This window comes from Anas platyrhynchos, chromosome 1 (assembly GCF_047663525.1).
Source record: "Anas platyrhynchos isolate ZD024472 breed Pekin duck chromosome 1, IASCAAS_PekinDuck_T2T, whole genome shotgun sequence".
Lineage (NCBI taxonomy): Eukaryota > Metazoa > Chordata > Aves > Anseriformes > Anatidae > Anas > Anas platyrhynchos.
This window is the reverse complement of record NC_092587.1, coordinates 64,302,012-64,326,264: the sequence shown is the minus strand read 5'-3', so window position 1 is coordinate 64,326,264 and position 24,253 is coordinate 64,302,012. Positions and strand designations below refer to the sequence as shown.

The following is a 24,253-nucleotide window of genomic DNA, read 5'->3' as shown; positions in this document are numbered from 1 at the left end:
GCATCTGCTTTGCCAGCGCCTCTCCTCTCACGTCAGAGCACCATCTGCCTCAGCACGGCCGCGGCTGCCACGCCGAGGAGCATCCCTCACGCCCCACCAGCCTCCCTCGTGCCAGGGCGAGGCCCGGAGCTCTCCCCCCCGCCGCACCGCCCCCGTCCCACCACGGCAACCCCGCCGAGCCCCGGGGGCACCTTCCCCCGACCCTCCAAGCCGAGCCCAGGGGCTCCCGGAGCCCCGCCGACGTCCCCGACCCGCTCCCCGCTCTCCCCTCGGCGCCCCCCGACGGCCCCGTCCCCTTCTCCGTGCGCTGCGCCCCCGCGGCGGGGGGCTCGGGGACCACCGTGCCGGGCCCCCCTCGGAGCCCCCCGCCGCCCCGAGCCTGCCGAGGCCGCCCCTTCCCTACCTGCATGTCCCCGGGCGGCGGCGGCAGGTGGGCACGGGGCTGGGAGCCCCCCGGACACCGCGAGGGGACGCACCTGCCCCGGGGGCCGCGGCCCCGCGCCGCGCTGAGCCCCCCGCCGGCGGCTGCGGGAGGGGAGCGGGGAAGGAAGGCAGGCAGGCAGGAAGGCGAGCGGGAGCTGGAGGTGTTTTGGGGAAGGGCAGGCTCCCGGCGCTGGGCTGCCGCGGCTCCGAGGGCGCCTCCCGGCCGAAGTTGGCGGCGGCGGCGAGTGCCGGGCCCGGGAGGTGCCGGCGGATCCCGGGGGCTCCGGCCGCCTCCGCTCCGCCTCCCCCCGCCCCGCGCCCGCCCCCCGCGCCCTGCGCCCGCCCCGCCGCCGGGAGGGGGCTCGCCGGGGCCGGCCCGGGGGGCTGCTGCCGTCGGGGGGCTCCCGGGGGGGCTGACTGGAGGGAGGGGGTCGCCAAAATGCGAGGGGACCAGGGGAGGGGGCCCGCTGCTGCTGCTGCTGGTGGAGGCTCCCCGAGGGTCGGTGCGGGTGGAGAGGGGCTGGAGGCGGATTTCGGGGGTCCCGGTGGGGCTGGCTCCCCACCAGCGGGTCGCACCAGCGGGCTCTGCCTCCCCCTGAGCCCGTAAAACCTCGGTGGGTTCACAGCCGGCTCCTGCCCCCGCTGCTCCTGGCGGAAAGCAGCGGGGAGAAGCCGCGGGGGCACGGGCAGGATGGGTGCGCGCTGGCACTGGTGGGGGAGAGCGGTGCCCAGCCCTCGGGACGGCCTGGGGAGCAGCACACACACACACACACACACAGGGGCAGGGATTACACGAGCTGGGTGGCAGCTCCGCAGCCGTGAGCAAAGCCACGAGTTGCACTTGTTGCGTTGGGGTCCCCACCTCTGGTCCCCGCAGCAAGCCGAGGTCTGGGGCTGCGGAGCCTGGCGCACAGTGCGAGGAGCTGCCAGCCCCCGCCTCGCTGCTCCCCCCGCGGGCGTCCGGAGGGCTGGGTGGGTGTCGGGGGTACATCTGGGAGGCAGCTGGCCCGCTGGAGCTCCTCTAATTTGGGCCAGGCTGCCCCAGCCGGCACAGCTCGACAGCACGTACCCATACGCGAGCATCTCCTTGCAACCAGCTCTGAGCATCCCTTGGTGTCCGGAGTGGAAACACTGCGTGAGCGTGTTTAGAGGAGCAGGTGAGGGTTTGACTCCAGGATGCACGGTGCGGCTAATTGAAGGCTCTCGGTGTCTTAATTTACAACCTGCTATTGCAGTGTTTCCCATCACGGTAGTCATTAGCGATGCTTCCCTTTAATGTGAGCAGGGGAGAGAGGAGGTACAGCTGGAGGTAAATAGCAACCTGGTGTTTGTGGTAGGAAATAAGGAACCATTGTCCCCAGCACGACGTAACCAGGAAGATAATAGTTGGTAGAGCAAATACCAACTAATTAGAGGGGAAACGCTGTCCCGAAATTGCAGCTGGCTGCAGGAAATTTTAGGTGCCAGCTTTTCTCCCTCTGTGGTAAAGCTGCTTTGTGATGCTTGTCTGCCAAGCTTTTAGCCTGCACATCCAGGCTTTGCAGAGCAGGTGCAGGGTGCTCCTGAGGGGAACCAGCAAACACCAGGGGCCTCTTTTGGGCACCTGGAGGTGCGAGGGGGAGCATCATGACCCGGGGCTTGGTGACACTGTTGAGTGATGTGCTTTTGCAGTTTTAGCATTACAAGGGACAGCTGGCCACAGCGGGTTAGCAGGCCTGAGATCCTCACTGGCGCCTTCTGTCACAGGAATCCCGGGGCTGGCACTGCTTCACACCCTGAGATGCCTCAGGGTTACAGGTGGCAGAGGAGGAAGGCAGAGCTGCTGCAGGACCAGCGGCAGAGGCAGACAGCCAGGACTGGATAGATGTGCTCCTTGAAACCTGCAGCTAGGAGCTACGTGGGTTTTTCAGAAAGATCTTGGCTTATTGCAAGATCGTGCTGGCTTCAGTGCAGTCCATGAGGAGGATGGGACTTCTCGCAGTTTTACTCCTTCCTCACCATCTCCACAGCTGCTTTGGTGGGACAAGAAGAGCAGGAAGGCACGTAGGCATGTGGCAGTGCTGGGTGCCAGGAAGGGCAGGAGGGACAGCTGGGGGCGTGCACCTCAAAAACTGGGTGGGAGCAGGCCCCTGGCTGGCCACGTGAAGGGCTGGAAGAGAGGAAAGAGGTCCCCAGCCAGCAGTAACGAGGTGTGTGGCACATCTGGGGGTGCTCACAAGGGAGGGCACCTGGTACCCCTCCCTGCCAGGGCTCAGGGCAAAAATCATGGATGAGTTGGTCACAGCTCCCCGTGGGGCTGGGTGAGGACAGCAGGCCACTTACTGCTTTGCCTCATGCTGTCCTTTCTGCTGAAATCACTCTGCTAATTTTATTTCCAGGAGAGCAGTTAGTTGTCTACTTTTCATCTGTTTTTCCCCCAAAAGTCTGCGTTATCCTCCAGCAAAACACCAGGCCTTGAATATCTTATCGTAGTTTATCCTAGGAGGATGGAAGAGGAAAGAGGCACTTGTTCCTGGCCAGATCTGATCCTCGCGAGGTACCGGGGGCAATAGCTGCCGGTAGGAGGGGCCCCTGTCTAGCCTCCGGTGCTGGAGATGTCGTCCAGATGTTCTCTGCAAGATGTCCTGATATGATTAAGCCTCACTGATTTAATAATGAGCCGTGTCCACAACTGGAGCTGGTTGCGGTTTGGACTTTACGACCAGAGCCTCAGATGTGACTAATATTGGTGGGAGACGGTGTCACAGCACGCCCAGGGAAGCTCTCACATCCGAGTGCTTGCGAAAAGTACCTTAACCCACGCAGCTCCTTGGACACCGCAAGCACCACTACGGCTCCGGTCACCCTCAGGTCACCCTTTATCCTCTCCTACAGCAGTGGGTGTCGTGTCTCACCTGGCTGACCTCTGCTGTTGGTGAGCAGTGGAGACCGAGCTGATATCCGTCCTGTGACACCTTTCAAGGAGTATCTACTTCTCCTTGCCACGCTTCTTTCGTCGGGATGGACTGGACACTTCCTGCCCTTTAATTAACATTCACCCCACTCTCCTGTGGCAGCATCAGTGGAAGCAGTAGGAACAAGTCAAAGGAGGTGAATTTGTTCAGAGGAGCTGAACAAGTTTCCCACAGTGAGATTTTTATGAGTCAAGGTGGAATTCATGGAATAAAAATCTGGAAATGGAAAAAAAAAAAAAAAAAAAAAAGTATCTCCAGCTCCTGCCAAAGGAGGGCTTATTCCAGATGAGTTACCTGATCTGACCTGCCTCGCAGGTGTGAAAACCTTCATTGACCCACCCCATGTTCTCTACCTGCCCCTGCAAACCCCAAAGAAAACCACCACCTTATTCCCAGCCACTGCCCTCATGGGAAGCAGCCAGTTTCCCGAAGGCATAAAGCTCATGACCTGAGAATTTGTGGCGCTCCACAAAAGGAAATATAGGCTAAACTTCTGAAACATTTCCTCACGTTGACGTCTTTCAAGCTGTGGAGTCGTCCCCCTGGGGACACGTGGATGCTCCGGAGGCTCCTTGAGTCAGTGAGACAGGACCGGACAAGGCATGGGGGGGACACATTGTTGGGAACGTTACTGCCCCCATCCCCAGGAGAGACAATGAGGGGGGAGAGAGGAAATAAATTAGATGACTTGAATCATTTCCAGCTCTAATTGCTATGATCCTGCAGTAGTTTTCCCAGCCTCGAGTATAACATTAACCATCAAAGCACGATTTCACCCACGGTCAATTAAACCGGGATTCATCTGGCCTGACATCACCAAGTAAAATCCATCCTGGACTCAGGGACACGCGGCTGAGAAGAGGTGGGAGCCGAACGGGGGCTCTGCAGGACGGACAGCAGCTGCTGCCTTCGGAGGTGGATGCTCAGCCTGCTCTTCCCCTCCACCAGCACAGGGCACAAAGGGTAACGCAGCAACTGCTTGATGCACGTTTGCCTTTCCTCACCTTGGCGGTGTGATGGTGGGGTCCCGGGGAGCTCCTCAGGTGTCCACAAGAGGTCTGAGCACCCGGAGCTGCGCTTCTCAACGCTGAGCTCCACGGGCTGGAGGAGAAGCCAGGGCATCAGCGCTCCCTCCTCCAGCTGCAGCCCTTCTCCTTTTGGCTCCTTTCTCTTCTTCCCTGGACGAAAGGGCGAACTGAGACGTTTATTAGGTCTTAAATACCTAGAAATCAAACAGTGAGACACCCTCTGCCAAACACCAGGATTTAAAGGATGCGGTCGTAACCAGCCGGACCCGGCGGCTGCAGCGCAGGCCTGACTTGCCTGGCTCCACGTAACCCGGCAGCAAGGCCGGGGGGAGCACGCAGAGTTCATGCCTCCTCGTTTAGTGCTTTAATCATTAGACAGGCGCTCCCCACAGCGGGCTCCGTGGGCTCGGCGGGTTAAAGAGTAACTGCCCCCCTCAGCAGCCCCCGGCCAGGAGCCCTGGCTCGCCTGACCGCGGGCTCCAGCTCCCCACACCGGGCCTGCTGGCTCAGGCAGGGATGGCACACAGGGGCTGGCAGGTGTCCCCAGGGCCAGCACGGGGCACCGAGCCCATGCTGGGGGTCCAGGGCTATGTGGTTAGCGGAGGCGTGAGGCCACGGCCACGGCCATAGCCAGACGGTGAGGTAATCTGCCCCCGGCCCCCTCCTCTCGGACCAAGCCTCTCGGCCTCTTCTGCTTGGCTTAGACCCCGAGGCGAGGAGTTGTGCATCCTTTCCAAAATTTTTATCGGCATGAATTATGACAACTCTGGATATTCTTGTTGTCTGTCCGAATGGCCAATCCCTTCCTCAAGTCTTACTTAATTCTTGGCCTCGGCTGCTTCCTGTGGTAACGAGCTCCGCAGCATAATTAAACCTGGTCTGGGACAGCAACCGCGCCAATGGCTTCAGCAGGGGCAGCAGCACATGCGTGTGCACCTACACACGTGTCCATGCACCTGGGTGTGCACACGTGTGTACAGACCGGGGCATGCAGGGGGAGCAAGCACTGCCTTGCCACAACAGGACCAACCCCAGGAAGCAGCCACTCCATCAAGCTCTCCATCCAGATCAGTGCCGTGATGCTGATGTCCCATGAATCTGGCAAGATGTCCCCAAACAGCTGAGCATTCGCTGTTGGTTTGGGGGAAAGGCCACCAGGGCTCCATCAGAGACAGCGGAGGGGCTCACATCAGTGGGTAGTGGCAGAGGTTGGGGCTAACAGGGGCAGCCCCTTCTCCCTGCCTGGGCCCCAGGCCCCGTGTCACAGCCCACAGCAGCTGTACCCAGCCCTATCCCTAGGCCTGATGCCCCATGGAGGTTTCCTTTCCACAGGGACCTCCCCGTTGCTTCAGCTGTGTGTGTACAAGGTCGGTGGGCATCCTCATCCTCTCCTTCATCCTGCTGAGAGCCTCTCCACGCCACTGCTGGCACAGGGTGATGCAAGCTGCCTTTTGGGGCAGGCATCCTGGCTGGGCAGGCAGCCGGGAATGTGCTGATGGCATCAAACCAGGAGGGTGTGACTGGTGCCACCGGGGTGTTTGGGAACTGGGCAGTGCTGGGTGGGCAGGATGTGTCACCGTGCAGATGGGGAGGGTGGCACAGGGTGGCGATGCAGGGGGTGGCCAGGAGGGACGTGATGCTCGTCTGCTGGGCACACAACTGCCCCTGGGTAGAGCTCACACAGCCCCAGGACAAGCGCTATTTAGAGCCAGCAAAGCCACAGCACACTGCCTGCTTTTATTTCTGGGTCCCACAAAGCCCTGAGATGAGCTGAAGAGCGTAAGCAAGGCTTGGGGTGATCTCCGTAGCTGCTGGTTTGGCTGCCTGCAAACCAAACAAATGACAATCAAGCCTTTGTGTGAAAATCATTGCGTTGTGTTGGCTCCAGAGTGCCCTTTGATGACAAATGCCTTTGGTTAATAGCCTCACCTTCACAGCTCAGCCCAAGGGGAACATAAAAACAATTCTTAGACACAGTGGTTTTTAAACAAGTATGCATAGCAGTGGTAATATTGGGCTTACACAAACATCAGCATTAAAGTTTCCTCGTCTGCCTATTTTGTGTGCTATGACAACTGAAGCACCAGTGCAGCCACAAGACACGAGGAGAAGAAACCACGTGGCAGAAGATGGTTCTCTTCATAGGCACTCAGATGTGGTGTTGACTGTGTCTAAGGGCCCAGGCACTAGACAAAAGGGTTGCACACAGATACTGGTGCTCCCCCTGCACATTTCAAGGGCTCAGTCAGGAAAATTGTGCCCACAGCGTATATTTGTGCATGCAACGAGCTAAAGACTTAAAACAAGTTCCAGCTTAGATTGCAGTCATTTATCCCTGTAAGGGTAAAATTAAAGCCAGAGTTGTCCCATGTAGTTTAAGTTAAATTGTTTTTGTGTTTCCTCTTTTCTCTGGTCAACTTCCTTAAGAAAGTCATGAATGAATTTGCAGCTCGAGGCACTGATCTTCCAGGATGCACAGAACACCTACTGGCTAACACCAGCCATGGCATCTGAAGTTGAGCCAAAATCACTAAATACTTCAACAGATCCTGGGACTGTAATTATATACACCTGCCAAAGAGGAAAAAAAAGAAAACCTTGTGATTCATGCCCCAAAACATGATGCTAGCTCACATGCACCGAATCTTGTTTTCACTTGGGAGGCTTTTTGTTTAGTGGATTTGATTCTTGTTTGAGGCTTTCAAGTTCACTGAAGCTCCATTTTTCTTCGCCTTTCTCCAGCAATGAGAGCCGGAATTTTTCTTTATTTTTGGTACATGCAGTTGGGGACCTTCTTTCCCTTGCAGGACACTGGGGCTGTGTTTTGAAGAGACAAGCATCATGAAAGATCATCACATCACGTTCAACACTTCCAAGTTGGGCTGGTGTATCATCTATTCTATAGAAGCATGAATAACCTGTGCACAAAGCCCTATAGGGAATGAATGGGCTTTTGGGTGGTGCAGAGGGCCCAGATCTATCTCTGTTGATATTTAATGAATCTATAAAATTGGGCTGTAGGGCTGACTGCATCACTCATTGCCAGAGTTGTAGGAACCTTTCCAAGCACATGAAAGAGATACTCCAAGCATCAGTCACCATCTGCAAGTCAGGCAGTGAAAAGGTATGTGTGGACAGAACCCTAGCAAAGACAAAGAGGGGAAAGTGGTCTTCAAATTCTTCTTTTGCTGATTTGACCTCTATCACCTTCAATTCCCTTGGCTCTTCCTTGCTGAGGCGATGCCAGCAGTTAATGGTATCAGCACTTCAGTGAGGATGTGCTTTGAGAGACCTGAGAGGCAGGAATCTGGTGGCTCTGAGCAGGGCATGAAGCAATTGCTGCTCCCCTGACTCTTCGCACGGTCAGAGGTTCCCAGATGATCCCTTACAGCCTCGCTGCACAGTGCCAGGCTGCAACACACCCCGCAGCCACGCAGCTCAAAAGGTCTCCATCGCGTCTGAACTTGCCGAGATATCATCTTAAGATTGCACACGTAATGATGAGCACAAGCGATATTGTTGTGCTGAACAAGGTCTCTTCCCCGAAAAACAAAAACAGGGAAAGTTGGCGTCATCGTCTCTAACCCCTGTCACTACTCAGCTGTGAGCGAGTGCAAAGAAAAGCTCTGGGTCAGCATTAGCTGGGGTGACTTTGCTGTGTGAGTCTAAGACTGATTTCCCAATGAAGTCACACTCCAGTCTGTCACCTCACACAAAGGGAGCCTCTGGGTCATCCGTGGTGATATTTGTCTGCAGCTCTATAGATCGCTTTGATCTGCTCTTCTGACAGATGAACATAAATAATTGTGCCGCCGCTGTTGTTTTCAGGAGTCATCACTTCATGCACAATGGGATCAAATTAAAGCCTCCAACCATAAGGGCGCGGATCAGCCTTTCACTGCCACCTTGAAGTCATTACGCCCCACTTGGGTCACTCGCAGGCTGGGGAAGGTTGCAGGGGCTGATGTGGCACCAGGAGCTCCACATCTGACATAGGCTTTGTGGCAAAACACTTTGTCCTGCCACGACACTCCTCTGCCTCTCCTCGCATCTCTAAAATCACTGGAAAAAACAGGGGCCTTACAGCACTATGTAACTGGAAAAGCTCACAAAAGAATTTGCAGAAACCAGAGAGGACTGAGCAGTTTGGTTCCTGTTTTCACTTCAGCCACCAGCAGCACCATTTGCTCCGGGGCAGCAGCTCCTCCATCTGTCATGCCCATCCGATAACTTCAGAAGTAACCAGCAAACCCCTCCACTTTAAAATTCAAAACTGTTAAACTTAAGATAAAAAAAAATAAATGTTGTTTTCTGAGACACACCAAAAGCTGACAGTACTGAAGAGTTGGAAGCCACCGCCTTAGAGCATTTTGCTAGCCTGTCATCCGAGCAGACAATGTGAGTGATTGAGTTACTGCCCCTTCACAAACTGCTGCAAGTTAGCTGAGCTGTAGCAATTGGCAGAATGCATGCTCTTACCCCAGTGCTAATCTAAGGCAAGTACGTCAGCCTGAACAGTAGCTGCCAGCTACCATTGTCCTCTCCTCGCTTGCTGAGTAGCAGGAAGACCTTGCCACGGTCATATATCATTCTCAGTGGAGATTCTTGTTTGTCCATACAATCCTCTGTTGTAGGACCTACTCATATGCAGCGAATCAAGGTAACAGCATGACTTCCCGCTTATCCCGGGTCATTTTACATCTCTGGGAGCCCTGAGACTCTGCAAAAACACCAGTACTCGCCGGTCACGCCAAGCACAGTAAATAGGACATCTTGGGAACAGAGCCAAGCCCATTAATATCTCTGTAGCATAATGTAGCTGAGGTGGTAGCAAAGTGTTTAAGAAAACAAAGCCAAGAAAAACCACCTCACTTAACAACAACACAAAAGAAGAAGCTAAAGGAGGGCCAAGCAATCTCACTCCCATTTTCAGTAAAGACCCTGTCCTCTACTGAGTACTGACCTTTAACAAAGCCAGTCTTCTCCAGGTGTGCTCTGCCCAGGACAGGCAAAACCAGCCACAAACTGCACTCTCTGGCCAAGGCTTTGCATCCATCCCCACCCACAATAACCCAACACAAAGCTATGTTTCCTAACAGGAGAAGAAAAATGATTTTCACAGTCTGGTAAAAATTGTGATGTTTTCTGCTGCAGCTGGAAGCATCTTGGAGCGTTTACTATTAAATATCAAGCAAGTGCTGATAACGCTCAGGTTGCAGGCTGCCTGCTCCAGGTGGAGTGACAGTTTTATTGTGCTTTCACATTTGATCTTATCTGCAGTAAGCAATGCACAAAGCACCTTCCCTGTGAACAGCCAAGTGTCCCTTGGCTCCAGTGGGTGCCACGGATGGGTGCTGCTGAGCCCCAGCGAAAACAGCCTCATGCAGCTACTGCTTGGGCTGAGAAAACAACCCCAAAGCTGAAGTGTGCTACTTTACAGCAGCCCAGAGTATCAGCACAACGTACTCCTGATTTCAACATGGCAATAAATCAAGGGAACCTTGGTAGCCACACTTTGCTTGCTCCAACTTTATTATCACCACCAAAATACCAATAGAAATTATTAATGGTAAATTAATCTAAACCACAGCAGCAAGAACTGCAGACTGAAGTCAAACAAGGACCAAAAATTAAGATGCTGAAATCACTTACCTCCTTCTGCACTCCACACTCAGTCTTTAAGTCACACATGTGTGCATTTCACATGTCCTTCAAGTCATTAAACACCTGACAGAGCATACCACTGCTCCTACCAACAGCAGTGTAGAAGCAGATGCAAAAGTTTGCCCCCTCTGTGGGACAGTGGTCACTCCAGTAGGCAGAGCCTCATATGTATTATGCAAGACTCTGTAGGAGGATGGAGTAACCTGGAATAGCCTGGCTGAGAAAGACAATGGATTTTGGAGCCAGCAAGGAAAAACAGAAAAAGCACATCACTACCACCACACTAACATCAAGCCAACTCTCCCTCTAAGCCTTCACCTCCCTTAAAAGACTCAAACAGCTGAGCTGCTAGAGGAGGATTTCAGTTGCCAGACCCATTGGGAACAGGTGGAGGCAATTCACTCTCAAAGACCCACCAGGTGTGGAGGTGCCTATGTGTGGAGGCAGGATCAGGGCTGCTCACAAGCACTGCTGAGTTGTGGAGGGCTTTGCAGCCTTGCACATCCCTGCTAGGTGTTTGGTGGAGAGGGGTTGGACACCTCTGCCAAGAGGAAGAGATGAAACTTTCACTGAAACACAGTGAAGGCTTGGGTACATCCAGGGGTATGGCTGAAGGGAATTAGATTGCGTTTTTATACCTGCAAAACTAAGCTGAGACAAACACCCAAATAAGTACTTGATACACATATCTCCCAAATAAAAAGATTTTTCTCATTGGCCTGAACAAAGGAACACAAGCACAGAGAGAAGAGATGTTCCCAAATTTAGCTCTGGATCTGGATGATATATATATGCTAGCTGTGCCAGAGTAAATCCCCTGTTCCAGGCACTTGTGAGCTGTGGAATTTGAAGTCTGGGTCTTCCCAAATGTCAGGATCTGGTTCATTTTAGAGTCAAGTCAGAGCAGATTGAGTTCATGTCTCCTGAAAAGTGTGGAAGGGCTCTGAGGCAATTCCTTCGTTATAGGAACAGCCTACTTGGTGTCTGGGAGGTCACTGATGTGAGGGACAATTTACCGAATCAAAGCAGTGAGAGGCTTGCAATGCAGAACCGGTGGCCTTGGAAAAAGCACAGATGACAGCAATGCTAGGGCTTATGTGATTACTGAATTGAAGAAGTCAGTGCATCCTGCACACTTAATGAAGGAAAGGTTCAGCAAGAAAACACTTGTGTAAATACATCACTGAAAATTGCATCATGGACCCATCAGGCATGGAGTCATGTATACATTTTAATTTCCAGACCTTTGGCATTGCAAGCTTAGCGTTCTGAACACGTTTTTCTGTATGCAGCTGTATATATATCCGTTTATATACTATCACAGAGATGTAGACAGATATGCAGAGATACATGCACACATGCACGTCAATGCACTGAGCTACAGATGACACGCTGTTTAAAGCTAAAAACAGTTTCTATGTGTTATATAACTGAGTTTAAGTGCGTTCATATACATTCCAAGACTTGTGGTTCTCCAAATGGTGCGCCGTTACAGAAAATGAAGGGTTTACTCAAGCTGAACAAAAATCCTTTTAGGAGGGGCTCTGGGCTAGGGCAGCAACCCTTCCTTTTTCCCAACGCAGAAAGAAACCGAGTGACTTAACTCGCCTTGTCACAAGGTTTGCGTTCGTAGATGTTCCAGGAGCTGAATTCCCATGAAGAGAGCAACACGCAAAGGGGCTGCGGATCCTGGGCCTAAATATTTAACTTCTGGGTGACTCATCCAGAACAGTCCCAATGTTTGCAATTGTAACCCTTTGGTAAATGTGGCTGGTCAGGGATTTAAAAACACATGGATTTAAGGCCCACACCCACAGAATCACTTGCTATAACCCTACTGCTACACCCTTGCTGGTCCTGGCTGGCCCACACGGACATGACAGATCAGCAGAACATTCCGGAACGGAGTCTACCAACAGAAGGTATTTGGCTCTGCTTGCTTGACAAGGAACTGTTGTTGTTCACAATTATTTTTATTATATGCAGCTACAATGTATCTGTTTTTCTGGAGCATGCTCCCTTTCTTCAGGCCTTTAGAGACAGTTGCAGGAGGATTTTGGCCATTTGCCCATGATTTCCAAACACCCTGAAGCCCAGTGAAAAGAGCAGCTACTTGATATCTCAAAACCCTGCTCTAAAGGTCACTTGCCATATGCAGATCACCTCATTAGCGCAGGCAATTAGTTTGCAATTACTGTTTTGGGTAATCCTGTACACGCGCAGTCCGGCTGATGCGTCCCTACAGCATCAATCTGCAGCAGCAAAAAGCATCTACACAGCACAACTGCAGCTGACCCCGCTGGAAATAGGAAAACAGGAGATCCTAAATACATTGCTCTTCCCTGCTGCTTGCTGCTGTGGCTTCAGCTGTTTCCCTGACTGGTGTGATTTAGAAATGAGACGGGGCAAGTGTCACATTCGCCAGGAAGATGCATGGGTGGGGATACGAGAGGCTGGTCAGCGAGGAGGGGAGCCCTTCCTTCCCTGTAACCCACCTTTGCAGTGCCCACCAAGCAAGAGAGGAAAACATTGCACACTGGTGTGTGTTTGATCACAGGGCCGACCATTTTCCGTCTTCACTGCAGCCTTGCCTGTTTTTTGTCACAGTGACAGCAGTCAACACGGACAATTTTATTCAGATGCCTCGTTGCGTTTTACTGCAGAATACATGAAATGTAACCTGATAACGCACAAAAGGGATTTGGCATCTTTGCTTTGTAGCGTGAACAATGTTATTGTTACGGGCCATCCAAGATATGAGTCAGCCTGTGGGGATGTGGTGCTGCAGCCCACGGAGCAGCCCGGGCCCTGCGCGTCCTGCCTCGGGCCTGCTCTCTGCTGCTGGCGGCACCACCCTCACCTTTCCCTTGTCCTGCTAGAGGGGATGAGCCCCTCAGAAACAGTACCAGGAGCGCTTGCAGGCTTGCCAGCTCTCCCACCGTACAGCAATCGGTTAAATTTATGTGGCATGTGGTTTCGTTCAGCTGATCTGGGCTCTGCTGCGAAAGCCAGGCACACCCTGGCCTGACTGGAATCGCGAACCCCCTTCCCAGCCAGACACTTAAGTGAACATTAAGCAGACTAGGCACCGAAAGGCCGATGGACTCTTCCTTTCAAAGCTCCTGAGACCCTTAATCCCCGTGTATCCTTTTTCCACACGCAGCTTTGGGCGTTTGATTGAAGACCAAGTGATTGAGATCCAATTAGTGGCGGGAAGGGACCCTGCGGGCGCTGGGACCAGGGCGCCTTTTCCTGTCACGTGCGAGGTCACTCCGATGGAAGGAGCAAGCTGGGACCTTAAGAGCCCCTTAAAATGATAAATCTAGTGCGAGCAGAAGGGACAAGGCCAGCAGAAAATCTCAGCAAACATTCTGCTGCACGGATAGACAAAAGGGGGAAGGAACGGAGAGACTTTAAAAGAGAAATTAATTGGAAAGTGTCCTGACGTGGGGAAGTCTTGTCTCCCTGGGCTTTGGGATAGCTGCAGAGAATCTGGTGGAGTGCGTTTAAAATGGACATTGTTCTACCACTGGGACCTGGTGTTGCAATGCTATTCTCTTTAGAACAGTTAAGAAATGCCAGAAAAATGAGATTGTACAGTGACATTACTCAGGCAATCTCCTGTGTCCTCAAAATGCAGCTGGAAGCTGGACACTGGGTTGAATTTGTTTCCTCCAGTGCTGCAGGGGGGCACGGGCCACCTCAGGTGACAAAGCTGCAACTCTCCAGTGGTGGCTGGTGCCGCGGGGACAGGACCCACCTTCAGGTTTCTTGTGAAGCACACTGCTGCATAAGGCAGCCTTGCTGGCCTTTGCACAGCAAGTCTTTCCAAGCACATTACTCCATACGACGTGATCCTGAAATTGGCTCAACACTCGATGTACATCTGGGATTCAGTCACTCATTAGCAACGTTGAAGTCACATTTATTTGGAAAACAAGCGAGAGACAAAGCGAAGAGCTCACCATAAACATGGTTGCTTTATCTCCACTTACCTGGCCCATAAGGTCCCAGAGTATCTGGGACACCCCTACATTGACGCTCGCTCACGTTTACCTTGTAGCAGCCCCTCTACGCCCACCCACACTGCCAGGTGCAGGGGGAGCCAAGCCCCCTAGCAGTGTTGCCCCAGATCTGGGTGAGCAGATCTGACCCCAAGCCTGCTCTCGAGGAACAGCCACGCAGCTGCCCAGACCTCCTGCATGCCCACTGATCCTTGCTGTGCAGGGAGGGTACCAAGCAAGATGCACCGAGAGTCACGGAAATGAAGACATGGCACAGAATTTTTAAATAATTTTATAATTTCCTGATGAACTTAGTCTGTGAATAAAAAAAGAAGAAAAAATGAACAAAGTGTTTATATTATCAAGGCAAAGTTGAATATAACACATTTTCTTTGCAGTTTCATTATCCTGTCAGTAACATGACTCCAGCGATAAAACACATACAAGTTGAAGGCAGCGTGCACACTTGCATCACGGACATCAATGTCTCCCGCTGCTGTTATTTCAAAAAGGAATTCAAGTACACTAGATCCCATACCCAAAGCCTGTCTCCCCCTCCACTAAAGTGCAACATGTCTCTTCCAAAGCAAATGAGGGACCCACATCTGCAGACTGGATGGAGCGTCCCACAGCTTTTTCAATCCCTGGGGCAATCCTCCAGATTGCCTCCCCCCAAACACACACTTTGCGAACCAGAACCTGCTGTGTGGCCCTCATCATTTACCATCTTGGAGGGAAACAGCAATGTACTCTTGTAGTGGGCTTGGAGCAGCATGTTAGACTAGCACAGAAGTTATTCCCCCATTCATGGTCCCATTTGATTCATCCTCCTTCAGATTCTGAACAGATAAAGGCATTCGCCACCCAAACCTCCCCAGATATACTGTAACAAGCGTCTCAGAAAGGGCCAGGTGCAGCCAGCTGTCCTTGAGCAGGCACAGAAGACAGGGCACGTCCCATGTGCTGCCAAATGAAGTGCAAGGGGTGGCCATGCTTCACGAGGACTGAGGCTTGGCCGTGTCCACATAGAGCTGGCAAGGTGAGGGAGATTAAAGGAATGTGGCTGACTTGTAAAATCTGGCTTCAAATTTGGATTTTAGATGATACCCACATTTCATAATAAAAAAGACTACACACGACTGATGAAGAGATCAATTTTTTGGTCAGTCCCAGCGGAAAAAATAATGTTTTGAGCAATAAAACCAGACGAGCATCAAGAACCCAAGGCAGAAGAATCTACTTAAAAGCAAAATCAATTTACTTGACTTTCAAGATCCAAACTGGAAGTGCAAAATGACGACAAGTGGCATATAATTAAATTTGAAAGAAAAAATAAATTAATTTAATGAAGTACTTTACCTATATCATAGGCAAAGCAATTTGTTTTTTATGTCTGTTTACATTACATGCTAGTTTATCCTTACATTGCTCCTTCTAGCTCTGAGGTAACCACAGCAGAAGGCAGCTGCTAGTCCTTTAAGGTAACATAAACTGTTGTGGATATGTGACCATTACTGGACACAAGGAGATAAAAATCTGAAAATGGGCCTACACTCCACTCCTAACTATTCCAGCCAGTCTTGCATGTGTCCCTGGCATTTACAGGTGCAGTCCAGAAGACTAAAAATTTGGCCAAAGTGTCTGGTCCATTTACATCAATGGTTCATATTTTAAGGGACACCCGATGTAGGCGACTGTTACTAGAAAAGACTGATTTCCAAAATACTCCTTCATTCTGCCCATTTCTGTATTACACACGTAGCATGTACAGTATAAAACTGGGAAAGAGGGAATTTACAATACAGGGTTCGTAACATTTCCGAAGAGGCCAAGCTCTCCTGGACCTCAAAAGCCTGTAAAAGGCCACTGGTTATAATTATGAGCCCACAAATCCTTTTCCGTACAATCCTGAGAGGAGGAGTCAAGGCTTTGTTGCTTCTGTACTTGAATTCCTTTTGATGAAACTTATTTTTTTATATATTTTTAAAACACATCTTTTTCGGTTCTACTACTATCTTTTTTAATCCGACAACAGACACACATTGTTGGTAACTGCCCCAGCCTTAGGACCACACAGACAATATCGACAAGCAGAAAACAAAACAGGAAAAAACGCCCCTGAAAAAGTCAGGAGAGATACTGATGACAGGGTTACAGCACTCACCACACACACTGGAAAAAGTCAGGATTTCTGTGTTTATGCTTTTGACACTAAAAAGTTTCAAAACAGTTTTTCTTTCTTTCTTTCTTTTTTTTTTTTTTTTTTTAAATAGTCAGTGGACACAGCCATTTTGTTCAGAAGGATTTGCTGATGTGTAAGGTTCCTCCCGTGTATGTGGAAAAAAACAATTAAAAACATCATTTTGCTTAAAAATCCCCCCAGACACTCGTTTTCCTCACCACGCTGACAAGACTGATTGGCGGGGCTGCTCTCGCCAGCGGTGGCCGCCCAGGCCGCCCTTCGCCTGACCCTTCCACCCCACCAGCTTCACTGGGGCAGTGTTAGTTATCCATTGCCTTCTGCTTCCTCCCCGATTCCCCGTTTCAGTGCAGACGTTGAGCTGAGCAGAGGCTTCTTTTAATGTCAGATGCCTTGATTGTACTCTTTCCCTTTTTATTTCATCAGTGTCACTGAGAAATGCATGCGTTACTTTACGTAGTGAATTTTTTTGCCTTACAATGGTATCAGCACACAGCTCTTCACATTCTTTGTAAAGAGCCCTTCAGTGGCATTGATTGGCAATTAGTACAGGAGTGGGGACTCAACCCTGTTAACCTTTTATCAGTTGCAGAAATTTCCCAACAAATTGAGCATTAGCAGCAGAATGGGTGGAATTAGAGGGCAAATGAAAATAGGTGCCCCTTTGGTTCAAAAAACAGGGTTATGTGTACAAGCTTATGACATTAATGCTCCCTTGTGCAAAATACTGAGAGCCACAAAGTACCAGCAAATCTAATAGAGAAGGTGTATTCCAGCAGTGCAACTGGAAACTGCAACAAACAGCCTTGTGCATCGCATGACCTTCGCCTTCCATCCCCTGGACTTGGCAAAAATCGGATACTCCAGAGAGAGTTTGGCATTTTCTAGAGGGATAGCTGGTTAAAGGCAGTCAAAATGAGAGAGAATACCAGAAGCTTAGCGTTTCGCTTGGGAGCACTCCAGTCAATTCTTCCAATCACAAATAGTGCTAATGTTCTCACACTGCAACTCTAGTGTAATAATGTCCTTTTAGTGTTTTAAATGAGGCTTGATTCAGAGGAAAATATGTACTTGGGCTCATGGATATCATCAACATCATGGTTGGGGTGTCAGCTTTTACACCGTACATGGGCTTCAGGCTTCAGTTATTTTTTAGCCCAAACACAGCTAAAATTACCTATTTAATTTTCTACAGACAGCTTCTCAAGTCCTTAAATCCCTGTTTCTTTATAAATGACAGCTTGTAAGAAAAAAAAAATCAAAGCAATCAAGACTTTCACAACTCCCAGAGCAAATGGAAGTTCACAAAAGAGGAGAAGAACAAGCAAGTTTCCCCAGGCACACTGGGAACTGGATGGGGGCCCACGAAGCAGGAAGGGCCCCGAATTTCCCAGAAGTGCTGCAGTGTAGGACTGTTGTGTTAGGAAACTGTCTGCATCTCCCTGGCTGCTGACACCTGGATAAAAAGATTTTAAAGGAGCTGGGGAGGGTTAGGCAACTGGATGAGTGTCATGGTATACGCAGACATATGGCCCTTCTGATATGTAGTTTCTTGATGGATTCCAATAACCAAATCCATTAATTACCCTAAGGCCAGCGGTGTGGCACTCACTCCGTACAAGCAAAAGGAAAAGCTTTCACTGGCCATGCTCAGCAGTGACCAGCAGCATCTCCCAAATCCCACAGTTCCCCAAGCTATTCACTGTGACAAGATCTCTATCTACACAGGATCAGGGAGATTATCTGAAATAGTTCAATGGAGATCAAGTCGGATCAAGTCTGTTCCCAAATGAGATCTGCTCTCTCCCTGAAAGCACTTTACTGAGGTCTAAGATCAATGTTTAAGATGGTAAGTCTAGAAGCCCCAGAAGATAACAGTAGTTAACGAGAAAACTTACAAAGGCCCAATAATCCAGATGGGAAGAACAGCAGGTGTGTGGCTTGCAGATAAAGACCAAATGGCCAGTGTGAAAACTAGCCAGGCTTGACAAATCCTTTCAGGGATGAAGCTGGGAGATGTGTAAACAGTGAGATTCACCTGGTTTCAGATGCATGGGTCCTAAACATGCTGTCACAACAGCAACATGCCTTTTGCTGAGGCACTCTCCAACCTAGAAACAGAGCCTCAGGCTGGCAGCTGAGTTAAGGATGCACGAGAACCAGCACTGAAACTGGGAGCTTTCCTGTGATGTACGGGCAATGCAGCAAACAAATGCAATTGAAATAACAGCCAGAAATGACCACCCCTTGCTCCCATCCCCTCCCCCTTCCCCTGCAGCAGAAACGCTATCAAGGAACATCTCAGTAAGAGGTTTACAAGCAGGAGTCATTTGAACCATCGATAAGGGAAATTCCACAGCTTCTCACAGAGGAAGGATTGTTTTACAGCAGGGAACCAGGGCAGCTGGAGATTTGACCATATAAGTTAATGAGATAGTCAGGAGTGGTGGTGGTGGTGTGATGATGTTAGGCTGATGGCCCTGATGGTTTTACAGGCAGCATTAAATTCCTGGAGTGAGTAATTAGGGGTGATGAAGAAAAAGCAAGAGGAAAGATTTCAAAACAACTGCTCCTATCAAAACGTGCTGACTCAAATAATAGGACCAAAGGGGTGGTTCTGGTATGAGGCATGGCTCAGTGGTATGTACAGTCACTGTCTACATACCTTCCGGTATTTCCCCCTTGCAAACATTCAGGTTCCCATTACTCTCCTGTTCCATGAGAAAAAAAAAAGCTTTGGGACACAGGCTATTACTACACTGAGGACTAAAGCTACGTGTCCTGATTTGCAAAGAGCTGGCAGTTCAAAACACAGAAAAGGTGTGAACCACCTCTTCTTTGGAGACTTAGATATTTCTTCCCAGCAGACATGGTTATGGATGCTTCCATGGTTGCTTCTTTGGAATCATTACAGCTGAATGAATTTGGGTGTGATTTATTTTCAATCAGTTAGTTTTCAATATAATCTACGGGTATATAAGTTTTCAGTTTTGCCCAATTTTCAGTGGTTGAAAAGAAGACAGGGTACAGCTTCACTTATTCAAACTTTTGCTGGTCTCCTTTCTATTAGAAGCAATCAATCAGTCACTTCGAAGTATAAAACTACGGTGTGAAGGACCTACATGGGAGCTGTGCCATGGATTTGAAAGACATAAGAAATGCAGTTTTTCTGAAAGGGTTTGAAACATCTTACTTAGCGTAGCAGTTTAGTGCTTAAGCTCAAAATAAAGTAAGTTATGGAATTAAACTGAGGGCTCTGAATGGGAGGTTTACTGAGAGAGATTCTGAATGCTATAATCAGCTGATGTTTCTAAAACTTGTAAAATCTGTTAGAGTTATGGCAATGGCTGCAGGAGTCACAGGGTTTATAATTAGCTGGTGACTAGAAAGCCAAGATTTCATCCACTGCTGTGTTGATATTTGGTCTCCTTTCCCCCTCCCCTTGTTCTCTTAAGTAATATGAGAAAGCCCAAGGAGAATACCTCCTTTAAGGAGCACACGGGGACATGTTAAAGGGTTCTGTCCTGCAGATGCCCTCAGAAACACATAACCATTGGCAACCAGGAGAAAAAACGTGCCTCCCCTTTAACGCAGAGTCCAAGAATGAACGTGAAAGTCCTACCCATAAAATAGGATTCTGATTTGCTACCACAATGACAAATTGACCTGCTATTTCAGGTCATATTACCTATCAGCAGGGGCTTTAATGAGTGTCAAAGATGGCTGGGAGCAAGAGTAAGGCCTCTGATATACATATAAGAATTGCACTGGTTTAACTAAAGCTGTGATTTTATACCTATCTACTCAGAGGGGTGCCAACCCCAGTAGAGATGCTCCTCTTTAAAAGAAGGGGTTATTGCTCTGAATTCAAACTCATTCCTTGTCAACCTAAGCTAAACCAAAATAAATTAAATTATAATTATAGTAAGAATTATGTTACCAATTTACCTAAATTAGTTTTAAAATTATACCTCTAAGCGTAGTGATGCAATCTGCTCATGTACAAAATGCCTGAAACTATTCTGATGGCAGCTAGTGTTCACAAACCTGTGGCCTGAAAAAATAGCAATGGACAAACTATACAAGTCGATCCTGGGAGCTGACCTATTGACCACACCTGCTTGAATGGAGAGAGCTCTCTATAAAATAAGAAATTAGGAGGTACAGACCTATGATGAGAAACTTCAACTCAAAAACAAACAAAAACCCGAGAAGCCGACGGATGAAAACAGTTATATGAAAATATGCCCCACTCAGCATTTCAGAGTCAAATCAGTGAACAATAAAAATCAAAGTTAAGTAAACAGAAAGTACCAGTATGCCTACCTTGTTTCCCAGCTGCCAGACGAAGTGACTAACAGGGCCAAATTGGGAAACTTTCCTTTCCTCTCCTCTCTCTGTTATTTAAGAACATAAGAAATATTGAGACAGGCAGTGAGACCTGAGCTAGCTAGCTGATACTGGCCAGTTGTGAGCCATAACCAGAGCACACTCAGGTTTAGCTTTTAGCACTATGAAATTGAGGCTTTCAGCTTTTATGAAAAAAAAAGAAGCAATAAATGAATGAAAGGCAAAGGCTACCCTTCTGCAACCTTATGGAGAACTAGAGCTGCTTGCATTCAGTGGATCCCCTCTTCTTCGCTCAGGAGACTTGGAAGAGCTCTGCTTAGCTGCATCCAAAAGTCACAATACCATCAACAAAGTCAGTGGGGAATTGGATGCTAAAGTAGAAAGGCAGTGAGAAGCTGAACACAAGCATGATTGATTAATCACAGACTGGAAGAACCTAGAGAGCATGTAGTTTTTAGAGTTTGTTGTTTGTTTGTGTTTTTGTTTTTTTTTCTTTTCTTTTGTTTTCCTTGTAAAAGGTGCACCAGAAGTTTCTATTCCATTTTCTGTCTTTCACCCTCCTCTCATGGCTCCTTGGACTGACTGGGCTTGGCCACTGGTGTGCTGCTCCAGCGGGGCCAGCGGCCGAGGTCATGATGACTCCTCAAGTGCATTGACGACTTGCTCCAGGATGTCAGGGCAGTGATCCGCTATCTGCTGTAAGATGGCATTGGCAAACTCCTGCAGCTCTGCGCTTTCCTTCTCGCCCTTTTCTAACTCGTCACGAAGCTGCAAGAAACACACAGAGCCACAATCATTCTCTGCTATTAAACACGTTCACTGTGTAACAGGTCCTGCCCAGCAGGCTCAGCTCTAAGCTAAAACACCAGCTTCAGAAAGGCAGCTAGCAGAGTGCTCCATGCTGGGCACTTCCAGGATTGACGCCTTCCCTTGGTGACTCCCTCATCAGCCTGCAGACACTGGGCAAGTTCCCCTCTCTTGATGTCACTTTTTCCAGTCTGCAGGACCAGATTTGTGACCTTCCCAGTACAGGCCATGTCAACACGGGAAAACGAAGTGGCTTAACTACTCCCAAGTAGTTTGTTTTATGATAAATATTAGAAAACCTTTCTCTGTAGAATTTTTTTTTTTTTCCCTGAAAGCAACTGTATTCCAGAAAAAAAATATAGTATTTTGCTAGTATATTAAATAGTTTGACTTTTATTCATGAATAACAGGATGCAATTACTTAGGAATTACTTCCTATATGACATCAACAGAAATGTTACATAACTGTACGAAGTGCACTCAGCGACAACCAGAATTCTAATTTGTCTGTGGAAATAATCACTTTCAGATATGGTGCTTCCTCACTCAGTCATAAGAGTACCATACCAAACTGTGGTGGAGCATACACGTTTGTTGTTTACTGACTATAAACTTCCTGTTGGATTATTCTTTGTTCAGAGTAGTTGGCTCAGACTGAGACATGAAACTTCAAAACTTCATCTTATTCGCTTTTTGTATCATCTACAAACTGTTTGTCCAACAAATGGTGTTACAAACCACACCACACAACACGCTGGAGTTTATGTGAACATAGTTTTTAGCTCTGAATTTAACAGCCCTGCCAGAATTAGGGGCCCGCAGCCTTAGCAAAGAGCAGGAAACATCTGCCTCCAGTAACCTGTTTATCTGACCAGCAATTGATAAAGCCCATGCTGGCCTGTGAACTGTGCAGAAGAATCCCAAGTAAGGCTGTAATTTGTGCAAGCATTAAGGGATTACTGTAGTCACAGTGGTCTGAGGGTCTAACAGAGCAAGGAGACGCAGCATCTCTTACTAGCCCAGACGATATCATTAAATAGATTGGATAAGCTTTCAAGCATACAGCTTTGTCATATACCATAAAGCAAAAAACCTGCTCCGTTTATTAGTGGTATTATTTCTTCTAATTCATTCTCCATAAACTTAAGACAAGTATATTTGTAGCAGGTACCTATACTCAGATTGGGTTCTGAAGTTCATTGCAAGCTGTTGCATTTAAACGTCTTCGTCGTTTTCAGCAGCTGTAGTGATTACCTTATCTGGTTTTGAACCTTCCTTTAAATAGTTTTGAGTTTATATTACCACCCTTCAGCCCCATAACACTTCTTATTCTTAAGTTATTAATATTTTTATTGGAACTCTACGGTGTTCGTATGTGACACGGAAAGAATGTCACACTGGAATTTCTCATCTGTGAAGGGATACCTGCTCACCAGCATATTTTGTACTTCTGTAACACTGATTGCTGGAGGTTTTAATGAGGAACAATGGTCAGATGGTAGGACAACAGATCAGTTTACCTCAGTAAGAGCACAATGCAGGGGGAAAGGTTTTATTTCTAGAGCTAAAATTCTGTTCAGATAGGACAGCGTGTCTCTGCTTAGAGGTGGTATCAAGGAAAGCGCTGTTCCTGCAAGAAATACTGCGTATAACCAAACAGCCTAAGAATGACTGCAGAATAAATACAAATGCTTTTTAGGGAAGCTATGGCATACACTTCTATAGACAAAAGTGAGAGAAAGGAAATTAAAAGGGCAGTCCAGCTCTACTACTCCCTTTACTAGGCAGGGTAGCATATAGTAAATTATTTGGGCTTTGCGTGCTGAATGTTAGTTTAATGTGCTCTTATGTGCCTTGTTCCTACTGGCTGCCGTACTCACGGCACAGCTATATGAATCTGAGAGGGGCTGATGCCAAGAATCACAATGCAAGAGCAACCCGATCCTGCTCCACAGAATGACATGAGCCGGGGAAGGGGGGAAACGAGCAGGAGGGGAGCACGTGGGGCTCCGTGAGGGCTCTCGGGGGAGCGGGGAGGGAATCCAGCAGGAACCCAGCACGGCTCGGGAACGGCACGCTGCGGTTCTGCGATTAGCCTGGTTCCAGCAGCCTGGCAGAGCTGCTAGTCGGAAACCTGCAATGGGTGGCTAAGCCTAGGAGAGGTCCACTCAGCAAGCAGGATTGAAAGAGCTGGCACTGCACGTAAGAAGCCAGGAGATGCGGTCTGAGGAGCTACGTCCCGAGTCACTGGTTGCTCAGCCTAGTGAAACGCCAGCAGCTCACGTGGGCCCAGAAACAGCAGCCTGCAAACCACCTACTGCTGGGAAATTCATGGGGCTGGTTTCAGTACGGGACTCTGAGGCACGGCTTCCTTGGCTTCTGGGGCCAAAGTGAAGATTTCAGTGCCATTCATCGGAAGGGTGGAAGGTCGTGGAGGCTAGGGGAGACAGAAGGCAATGGGAGAAGAAGCAAATGATGTCATTCTCCTTTTCTTTATCCGTCCCCTTGCAGGAGCCTGTTCTGGGCTCTCAAGTCACCAGAAGAGGACCAGGAGAGGGCAGTGTTAGCAGGGAAAGCACAGCCCAGGCTCGCCATGGGCCATGCTCCACCACCACCTTCTGAGCAGAGATCTGTCCTCCAGGTACGCCAGCCAAATCTTCCACGTGAAACCCCAAGAAAGGACAAAAAAATGTACAACATCAACACAACTTAAAAGTACCTCGGTGGGATTAACCTTCAGAAGTGAAAGGAGGTTGGTGGGCAAGGGGGAGTCCTGTTGGCTGTTGTCCTCAGCCAAGCAGCACAGCAAAGTCAGTGACTTCT

At 49.2% G+C, this 24,253-nt stretch overlaps 2 protein-coding genes and 1 long non-coding RNA gene across 17 annotated transcripts in view; all 3 read right to left on the bottom strand.

Moving 5' to 3' along the window:
* WNT5B (Wnt family member 5B) overlaps window positions 1-721 on the bottom strand; it is a 67,659-nt gene extending 66,938 nt beyond the window's left edge. The window contains exon 1 of one of the 2 annotated variants that reach the window (XM_072039779.1): window positions 477-721. Coding sequence is in view for 1 of the 2 variants with exons in the window: in XM_027467202.3 (XP_027323003.1) it covers window positions 404-409 (6 nt within the window). In the remaining variant the exon portion in view is untranslated. Of the gene's footprint in view, window positions 1-403 lie in introns of both variants that reach the window. The other variant, XM_027467202.3, reaches the window with a different exon arrangement.
* Window positions 722-5,109: 4,388 nt separating this feature from the next.
* On the bottom strand, window positions 5,110-10,605 carry LOC119717289 (uncharacterized). Its single transcript, XR_005266582.2, has 2 exons — window positions 10,058-10,605; window positions 5,110-8,467 (listed from the first exon to the last, which is right to left on the bottom strand). It is a non-coding gene; the product is annotated as an uncharacterized lncRNA (long non-coding RNA).
* Window positions 10,606-14,349: 3,744 nt separating this feature from the next.
* The window catches only part of ERC1 (ELKS/RAB6-interacting/CAST family member 1), a 301,807-nt gene continuing 291,903 nt past the window's right edge, over window positions 14,350-24,253 (bottom strand). For all 14 annotated transcript variants that reach the window (XR_011810085.1, XM_027463493.3, XM_072039666.1 and 11 more), the window contains one exon: window positions 14,350-21,391. Coding sequence is in view for 13 of the 14 variants with exons in the window: in XM_027463493.3 (XP_027319294.3) it covers window positions 21,254-21,391 (138 nt within the window). In the remaining variant the exon portion in view is untranslated. The remainder of the gene's footprint in view (window positions 21,392-24,253) is intronic.